General features: G+C 41.5%; 1 protein-coding gene across 1 annotated transcript; it reads left to right on the plus strand.

The window, feature by feature from the left end:
• Positions 1-576: 576 nt before the first annotated feature.
• Positions 577-8,290, plus strand: srd5a1 (steroid-5-alpha-reductase, alpha polypeptide 1 (3-oxo-5 alpha-steroid delta 4-dehydrogenase alpha 1)). The gene is made up of 5 exons (XM_080045044.1): positions 577-904; positions 1,206-1,372; positions 3,852-3,953; positions 6,248-6,398; positions 6,559-8,290. The coding sequence occupies exons 1-5, from the start codon at positions 594-596 to the stop codon at positions 6,623-6,625; spliced, it is 798 nt and encodes a 265-aa protein (XP_079901170.1). The 5' UTR covers positions 577-593; the 3' UTR covers positions 6,626-8,290.
• Positions 8,291-9,992: the final 1,702 nt, after the last annotated feature.

Here is a 9,992-nt window from a genome sequence, read left to right on the forward strand (position 1 = left end):
CTGACGCACGTGAATTAGGACCTTTCGAGGTGGCCACAGAGTCTGCCTGAAGTAAAGTCAAGCACTTTCGGGCGATTCGTGTTCATAGCGTTATGCTGCAATAACGGCAAGTTAAAATCATGTGCTCGAAATAAGATTTTTATTTAAAAAATTGCTTTCGTTAAATGTAAAAATGATTATTCGCTTAACAGAATTCGCATCCAATGTAGGTGTTGTTAATGTTGTACAAGCTTGCACGTCTCATAAACTAACGAATAAGCTTATATTTCGTAATTGAATACGTTAGTATAGATATTATACCAAATCATTGTTTACAGTGGGTGATATGATTGAAGTTCATTCATGGTGACGTCCAAAATTGAATAACTTCCTAGCAAAGCCGAGCCTTTTGATTGGCTGACATGATGTGCGGACGCGGACAGTGATTGGTCATGAGATGGGAAGATGCCCATTCGTCAATCTCGTGCTCTTTTATAAACAGTCTATGGTCGCGTGCACTCCGTAGCATACAATAGTTAGCTACACATACAGAAAATACAAATAGTTGTAAATATAAGCTACATTTAGACAATTTTCATTCATATTTTGCTAACATGGACGCACTGCTCTCTTGGCTCTTCCGCTCGGAGGAGGACGAGCTGTACATTTTAAACTGCTTGGCTTACCTAATGCTTTTCATGGCAGCCTGCACCTTCGTCACTTTGCTTTTTGAAAATGTCCCGTACGGGCGATATGCTAACAGCAAATATGGATTCCCAGTTAACGCCAGGTTTGCTTGGTTCGTCCAGGAGCTGCCCGCGTTCCTGGTGCCTGTGTGCCTGGTATTTTGGACCTCTGCTGCAAAAACCTCACTGCTGCCCAACCAACTGCTCATTGCCATGTACTTCTGCCACTATGTTCAGAGGTGGGTAAACCATGGCTTTAAATATGAAGGCACTAAAATTTCAAAGCTCATTTTCATCTAGTTTCACCAGCAGGAATACAGAAGTACAATAAACGAGTCCCAATGTGTGTATAAGGAGGGCTCCCTCCCTCTAATGACCTAGGTCATATCTAAATAGTTATGTAATTCAACCATTGACACAGGAAGAATGCATTCTATCTTGTATTATACCAGTAGCAAAATACACTAATCAATGCCATTATGTCAAATTAAGTATTTGTAATAACTGGCATTTGTTTATGTCATTTCTCTCCTGCTGCAGATCCCTCATTTATCCCTTTTTAATCCGAGGAGGTAAACCAACACCAGTTGTCTCATTCGTCCTGGCCATTGTTTTCTGCATGTATAATGGCTACATGCAGATCAGATACCTGAGCCATTATGCTGAGTACCCTGCAGACTGGGTTACACGTCCATGCTTCATCGCGGGTATGTGCCAAGTGGAATACCAATTGTTTTATTTTGCACAATATCTGGTCTTTGTGCCCCCTTCACTTTTCTGTTTCAGGAAGATAGAAAAGTTAAAGATCTGCTTTGGCATTCCAAAAACTCATTGTAAGTAGTTTCAAATCGATGAATGCTAGGCTGTCTAGCCGGATTTTGCACGATTCGGCCCGTCCGTTAGTGGAAGGCAGCCTTGATTGGTTCATGTAGTCAACAATTTAGCCTCCAGTCAGACCTGGCCCTTCCCACATTCCATCCGTCAGTGAAAGGCAGCCCCTGATTGGTTCTTGTAGTCGCTGAGATCAACATGGAACAACAAATAAGCTTGTGAGATATGGCTGGTCTGGTCTCACAGCCTTAATTGATGACTACACGAACCAATCAAAAGCTGCCTTCCACTATTAGTGACAAACGTTAGGTAAAGAGCTCAGACCCTGACTGGCCTGTCATTTTTTGACCGGGCTCCTCCCCACGGAGGTTGGAGAAAGTCAAGACTGTTCTGTTGGAGAGAAACTAATGTGAAGCTAGCATGAGATCAGGCTGGTCACACCAGTGTAGGGTGAATAAAGAGTTGGCTTTTTTATATTGGCAGATGTGACATTTAAGTAAGTTAAAGAGAGTGCACAAAGAGGGGATGCAGTGATGCACAAACACTTTTCGAAAGAACACTCGACATATTCATTTGATGAAAATAATTTAGTAAAAGTATACTTGGTTAATAAACTGTGTTTTTATATTGTTTTGTGTGTACAAATCATTGTAAAACAATATAAAAATGAGCACTGTATAATATTATGAAACATGTTTTAATGAATTCATTCAATTGAATTCACGCAGTGACAGAAAGGGAATGAGGGAGGAACAGAGTACGATGCACCCTCAGGACAACAGAATCCCTACCTACCTCTCCCATCATCCCATCAACCACTCTATACTCACCTCCCCTTTTCTATCCGCCATTTAAAATAAATTTTAATGGCAAAGCTTTGCTTAAAAACACACAGGTTGCGTTCCGAATCGCATACTCTTTCTTTTTTCTATTCTACATACTACTTCCGACAATAAAAATAATCTAGTTAGGATGCAGTAGGCATACTATTGGGACATACTTTTACGCTCTTATTTCATCATAACATTGCGCCTTGATCTTGCCTCTTGCTTTTATATCCGTCGCGTCCCCGTTTGTTTTCATATGGAGGCTTCGTCGATGTGACGTCACTTCACGTGCGCACTGGATTGTGGGTCAGAATGGCCCAAATAGGATGCAGTTTTCAACACTAACAATCTTGGCCGGATGCAGTAGGACATCCGGGTACTTCTAACCATCCTAAATCTGGCCACAAGAATCGGGACATCCTAAATCTTTTTTCTACATACTATATAGTAGAAAGTATGCGATTCGGAACACAACCACAGTCTTCGTCTATCTTCTGTTTCATCATCTCTTTGCTTTTGCTCTACTGCAGGTGCTCCTCACGCCTTTATAACCTTGTAGAGTTCAGCAGTTTTTCTTGGCTCCCTTGGCCGTTCAAGCAAACACAGGAAACTGCCCATTATGAATATATGATTTTCCACCGTTTTCGCCCCTCCACTCCCCTTGCCCTATCCCTATCAAACCCTGCATCTGGAGCAAAGAAAGACCAGTCCAAAAAGTATTCCAGTAGAATGAAATAATATTTCCTCATTTATTTCCTACATTGTTCCACCCACCCTTGACAGTTCAAGGGAATTCCCCATCGTTAATATTATGTATAGAGTTGTACAATAAGCCAACTATATTAAATCACATTAATATGTCTTGCTGATATCAATTCATATCACAATTAGCCAGTGAATATATTGCCTGAAATTCCTGTTGTAATTAAAGCCTGACAATCATCATTGACTTCAATCACAGATCAAATCTGAGATTTGGATAGCAATTCAGAATATGCAACCGTACCAGGCTGATACACAGTAATTACCCTGATTAATTTAATAAGCCCGTAAACAGTCTGGAATCCCAAACATGCCATAATGTAATGTAATTACTTAGGGAAAACATTTCAGGAGTGTCAGAACAAATTGTTTGAAATAACTTGTTCCATTTTTCTTTATCAAGTTACATTTTAAAATTCCTCAGCCTATAGAATGAATGTCGTAGATAGACATTTTTACAACACAAATGATATCATTTTGCTCCCGTTCTGAGAGTGGAACTAGAATACTGATCTCAGCTCAACCTCATGTCTGTGCATGTAATGTGGAGCCATAAAGCGGTTAGCATAAAGACTGGGGGAAACGGCTTACTATCTCACAGATAGTTGAAGAGGTATAATTGATCTGCTCATCTCACTCTTGGAATGAAAGCCTACAAGAGTATTTCCCCAAATGTTTAGCAAAATGTATGTCATGAAAAACGCCAGTTGGCTTTCTGGCCTGTGAAATGTTGAGCTAAAGCAGCTTTTGGTTGGTCCGTCTCCAGGGTCTGTGCTGTGGTTGGTCGGCTGGCTGGTGAATGTGCACTCTGACCACATCCTGAGGAACCTGAGAAAGCCCGGAGAGACTGGTTACAAGATTCCCACAGGTAAGGCCTTTGGTCATCAAATAGCACAGACTCATTTCTCTCACCGCAATGAGCAAGTCTTATACTTCTGTTCTTCAAGCTTTCAGAGAGGGAAACATTTATTGAAGCATTGCATTTGCCTTCATACAGATTTACACTTGAATTCCAATACACTGTTCTACATTTACTTTTTCATTGACTGCATATAGTGCATATGCTGGCTGTGGTTACTGGTAACCTGTGCCAACCTTTAACATATAGAATTAAAATGCTTATATTAAGCAAGCTGAAAGGGACCATTCTTCAGAAGGGAGTATGTTTGATTTTGAATGCAGGACATTTACCGTAAAAGGTTGATTTTATATTGTGATGCTACTTCTACTTAGCTTTAAAGTTCAAATCCCTTTTCCACCGCTGCAAGTGGGTGACAAGAAAGTCAAGAAAGCAGTAATCATATCATGGCAAAGAACTCTGTGGTCGTTCGTACACAGCGCTACATGCTAATTTTCCAGTGTGGTCGCATAATTATATAGGATTGCGCCGTAAGCAGAATCACAGGTTGTCAATAGTTATCTTTTTCCTCTCTGCCTTGCCGTATGTTAGCCCTTACATTAGTGTTCTAAAAAGGACTCTTAATGTGCCCCAACCCAGCAGCGCGTGTGTCAGTGACTCACAATACTTGTAGTCTGTGTAGTTTGGCTTTACTTGACACACAAGGAGAAATGCCCTACACCGCACAATGTTGATAGTAATCATGTTAGACAGCACGCCAGCCCTAAACTGGAACATGCACTTTATATGTCTGTGCATGTAGTTACCAGACTTATTGGAGATTCATGCTAAATAAAGCATTCAGCCTATGGACTGTAAAAAAAGATTGCTTTTACATGTACAGTTGTAAATGCATATTTTTCAGCAGACAGATCATCTTGACAGTTGGAAAGCAATCACTTCAAAACTAATGTCAGTATGTATTAAAGGAACAGCTTGACAATTTGGTAAAGGGCTTATTCGCTCGATAAATCTCCAGTGTTAGTGCGGTTAAAATGATGCTACAGGAGCAGGTAGCAGGTAAGCTTAGCATAGCACAAAGACTGGAAACGGATGGAAACCTAGAGCCTGGTTCTGTCCAGTGACAAAGGCAACAAAATCCGCCTTTAAGCTCATCTTAAGCTCACTCATTAACATTTCATATCTTGTTTGTTTAACCCATACAATAACAGGTTTGGGTTTTGCAGGGCCAGGTCAGCTGTTTGCCCTGGTTTCCAGCCTTTGTTAAGTAAAGCGTCCAGCGGCTGGCTCCAGCTTCATATTAAACGGAGAGATATAAGAGTGGTATTGATCTTCTCATCTAGGTCTCATCTCGGACAGAAGATTAACTGTAATGTCAATGCGTTCCTTTAACACAAGCCGTGATAAGACAGCACACTAGTTGCATCAAGAAAATGTTATTAAAATTCCACAACGTTTTGATGGTCGATTTGTTTTACAGTGCATGACCTTTACGCTGTAAAAATAGATGCAGATTCTATGAGATTAGATGCGACAAGTGTGGGGGGTTGGGGTAAACAGCATTTTGGCCCATTTCCAAATTCCTTTTGACAAACCGCCTTGAGGCCGGTATATATACCATACGTTAGATTTTTCCTTCAGTAATAATAACAGGTTCACGGAAAGAGTAGCTCCCTTGAGTGAGAACATATAGTCGCCACAATAGCACCTTGAGCCTGAACTTGCGGTGAACCTGTTGAAACAATCCATACCAGACCCACAAGGATAATAAAGTGGAGAAGGCGAGGCGGTAGGAAGCTGTGAGCTGTGCCGTTCTAAGGAACTTCCAGGCACGTCTAGAATCCCCTCAGCCGAGAAACTGCCATTATCCCATCGAGTGTAGCAACACTGCCTTACGTCAAATAGTGAGTGTTAAGCCATCTATGGTCAGCATGGGGCTAGTTGTGTCGATACCCTTGGAGAATTTTAGCAGCGGACTCAAAATTCCATTGAGTAATTCAAATGTCAACTGAGTATGCAATGGCAGTAGGTGAACAATCATTGTAATGTTATTATCTTAAAGAGAAAAATGTGGACCAGTCCAGTCCCACTCTGTTTACATATTTTGTCTGCATTAAATTTTTGTTGTGTTTGTTGTCCGTCTGCTATTGTCTGTCGGCGTGCGGCACATAAATGTACTGTGAAGTGAAAAATAATTTCCCCTTGGGGGCAATAAAGTCTAAAGTCATGTTTGTTATTTTCCTTCAGTGAACATATGAAAGGATGCGCATACCTGTCCTAAATCCTGTGACTTCTACCCACAGGCGGAATGTTTGATTATGTGTCTGGAGCCAACTTCTTAGGAGAGATAACAGAGTGGGCAGGCTTCGCTCTGGCTGGCCACTCTGTTCACAGTTCAGCTTTCGCCATCTTTACTGCAGTGGTCCTTGCCAGCAGGGCTGTGGCCCACCACAAGTAAGAATAATCTCTTTCTCTCTCTCCCACACACACACACACACACACACACACACACACACACACACACACGGTAAGCAGCTTTTCACAGGGTGTATTGCACACTTTGAACTAAATCATTGCATTAATAGAATAAAATGGCTCTTCTCTCTCCGTACAGATGGTACCTGGCTAAGTTTGAAGACTACCCGAAAAGTAGGAAGGCACTGATTCCCTTTGTGTTCTAAAAACACTGTGGGTACAGGAAACCTAAAAAGGTACCGGGTTCTTACATTAGCAGATGGCACAGTGTCAGAACAAAAAGAAACAGATTTTCCCCCCACCACCGAAAACAGAATGATACACAGGGGCTGCATTGCTTGTAAATGACCTCATCTGAGCTGCAAGCAAGCAACATTCAAAAGCCATCATGATAAAAATATTTTCTACTAGTTAATTGCATTACTTTGATAATTATGTCCAAGAGGCACAAAGTACCTTGAACATCGATGAACTGAATATACTGTAAGGGGGTGTGTTTGCCGGGGAGGCAGCGTTGAGCACCCCTGCGGAGAAAATAAGAAGAGCTCAACAGCAATACAGGGGATTTATATCACTATGCACCAGCAATAAACGGCTTCAAGGCTCTCCACTGATCTGCATATTCTCCCAGATGGAACATTAAGTCGGAAATGCGAAGCAGACACTTAAAAGTTTTCAAGGAGTCCTCTGTTGGAAAGGCATCTTTTTAACATCCGTTCCAAATGAAATGGAGAAGGACGCTGAAATGAAGTCCTGCCTTGTTTGGCTCTGGGTGTCCTCCATAAAGATGTTTCTACTCAATTCATCATTTCCCTCAAAGTCCTGGAAGACGAGCAGCTTTGGAACAGAAGGCAGAGACGTAAAGCCTGAGACTGTATCGTGGCTGTCTACAGCTACAGGGGTTGTTTTGGAATCAAATGGAGACCAGACATGACCTTCAATAATTCACCCATGCCTGAAATGAGAAGAAGAGAGCGTTGGCTTCAACACATCACTACTGTTAGGCTTTCTGAGAAAAAGAGAGGGAATGGGAAGAAGAGGTGAAGAAACTAAAGGGTAAAAGTGTTGAGTATAAATGATGTAGAACCTTAACCTCTTTCATATTCTATTCACGTGCCACGCTCGCTAAATCTTGTCTGTGGGACTTTTCTGGAATTACAGCCCACTTTTTAAATACTAATAATGCATTATTTTCTCTGTATCTCAGAGTAGCTTTAGTTTGCAGACAAGTGCAATGTTCAGTTATTTTCACGACGTAAATTCATATGCAAGTGAAAATAAAGTTGGCTGATGACACTGGTTAAATTAAACTGTACATAGGGGTTCGTTCATACAGCGGCTTTCCACATTGTAACTTTCCCCAAAGGTGCCAGGCTGCAGTTTCCTTTCATAACTTCTAACTTATGTCCCAGTGGAGGACACTTCACTGCCAAGGTCAAGTCATTACGAATAATGAAAAAAAAACGTTTGTATTTAATATAACTGTATTTTTGTCATTGTTTTTTCAATAAATAATAGGCCGTCTGCGAGAGCGATGAAAAATGAAGGTTGTATGTCGCCGTGCAGAGTGACGTCCTTCATGTTCGAGGTCCCCACTGTCTCTGTCTGTCTCCTCCAGGCTTTTTCATCTGTGTATCCTCTTTATCCTCTTTTCTTGTAATTGCATCACTATATTACACAGACAGTGTTTACAGAGCCTGCCATCAGAGTGTTATACCATTCATCGTCAGGTGGGACACCATTGGATTTTCTTATTATATGCAAAGCAATTAAATTAACTGTCTCAACTCGCAAGCTCAAGTATTTATTCATGCAGGCTACAGATAAAATGCAATGAGAGTGACTCTGTAATATTAAATGTACACGTGCCGACCTGCTATAGGCCAAGACTGTTTCAGTGTCAGTTTTCTAAATATTATTTTTATGACAGCTGTTCTGCCTAACATGTATTTATGTAATGTATTTGAGTTGCTTCAGGAATGAGACCATAAACGGCCGGTGAAAAAGCCAATCGGCGCTTGCCATGAACAACAAGTATGCCCTATGTTTATTGTTTCAATAATTCCCCAAAACATCTTAACAATATTTAGCACCTGTTACAGACCATGAATCACAAATCCTTTTATCGTTTTCTTTTGACCTCTGCCACCCATGCTTTTTAAGTTTGGGTGATACTCTGAATGTGAACTCTCAGTTCATAACATAGCCCCTCAGTCATTGACTACATTTACATGACCACAATAATCCCATAACTGGTGTTCACATGACTTATTGTGATAACTGAAAGAAGAGGGGTGGGGGGGGGGGGGTTACATGATTCAGTTAATTTGTTGGATTTCCTACAAATTATATGATGTAAAAAATAAAGTAAACTAACGAAAGAAACCCGAATAATGGTGTACATGCGTAGAATATAAAAGGAATATTTGGCAAAAAGCTAGCTGCGTTTATCGGATGTCTCATAACCCGTAACAGCTTTTATCCAATAATGCATATGGGTTAATGCTGTTATATGAACACTTGAATAATCTGGTAACTCCAGAAATCAGATAATGATCGGTCTATTAGTGTGCATGAAAGTGCGCTCATTGCCTCTAGGTGGTGCTAGTGTTGGAATCAATGAAGCTATGTATTCCCTTGCCTGTAGATAACGTAGGCCCTACATTTGCTGCGGCTGCCTTTCTTGCCAGTGAGTGGAACTAGCACTCTGCTTTGTAAAGCACTTTGTAATGTGGATTTTGAAAGGTGCTCATTAAATAAAGTTATTATCATTAGTATAACTACAGTTGGTCGGGAGATTTGCAGCTTTGAACCTGCAGGAGCTGGCTGATATAGCTGGGCTTATTGTGACTGTCCGGCATGGGGCTGACACACCACAGGCAATGTTCATGTGTAGAAAAATGTGAAATAGGGCTGTTGATATAGGCTAACTGTGTAAATGCAGCGTTCCAATAATGCAGGTTAAATATCTGGAACATGCTGCGCCCTCATTATCATTCAAGCCACATCGGCTACAGACTCAGACTGCCTGTCTCCATAATATTATGTGTTATTACTGTAAGGCCCAAGAGCATACTTTGAATGATCCAGCCTTGCCTCTGTTTATGTGTGCGGGTGTGTCATATATGTCAGCTATAGTCCAGTCGTCACTAACGTGGTAAATCCCACAAAAGCTGACAATGAGACGGACACAATTGCTTTGAAATCTCGCAGTTACACGCGCGCGCATTGGCACTCCGAGTCTGCACACTGTACCGAGTCGGCGTTCTAGGCTCGTCCCAAGACTGTGCCATGAGAGATGAGAGGAATAACCTCTTGAATCTGGTGTGTCACCAAGACGCCCGTGTTTCATGCAGTGTAACTTAGGAAAATATGGGAAAACGAGCAGCATATATTTATTTATTTTGTAACGACAGGCGTAAAGTGGGAGTGAGCAGCTGTATGTGTGCCTGCGCGTAGGCTACACACAGATACACATATCGTAGCTGGCACACGGTCTGCTCTGGGGGGGTTTTCCTTGCCTCTTGTCACATGCTGCACGTGAGAGCATAGGTTGGGGGGCGGGCATTACGC

The sequence above is a fragment of the Ammodytes marinus genome (assembly GCF_949987685.1).
Source record: "Ammodytes marinus genome assembly, chromosome: 17".
NCBI lineage: Eukaryota > Metazoa > Chordata > Actinopteri > Uranoscopiformes > Ammodytidae > Ammodytes > Ammodytes marinus.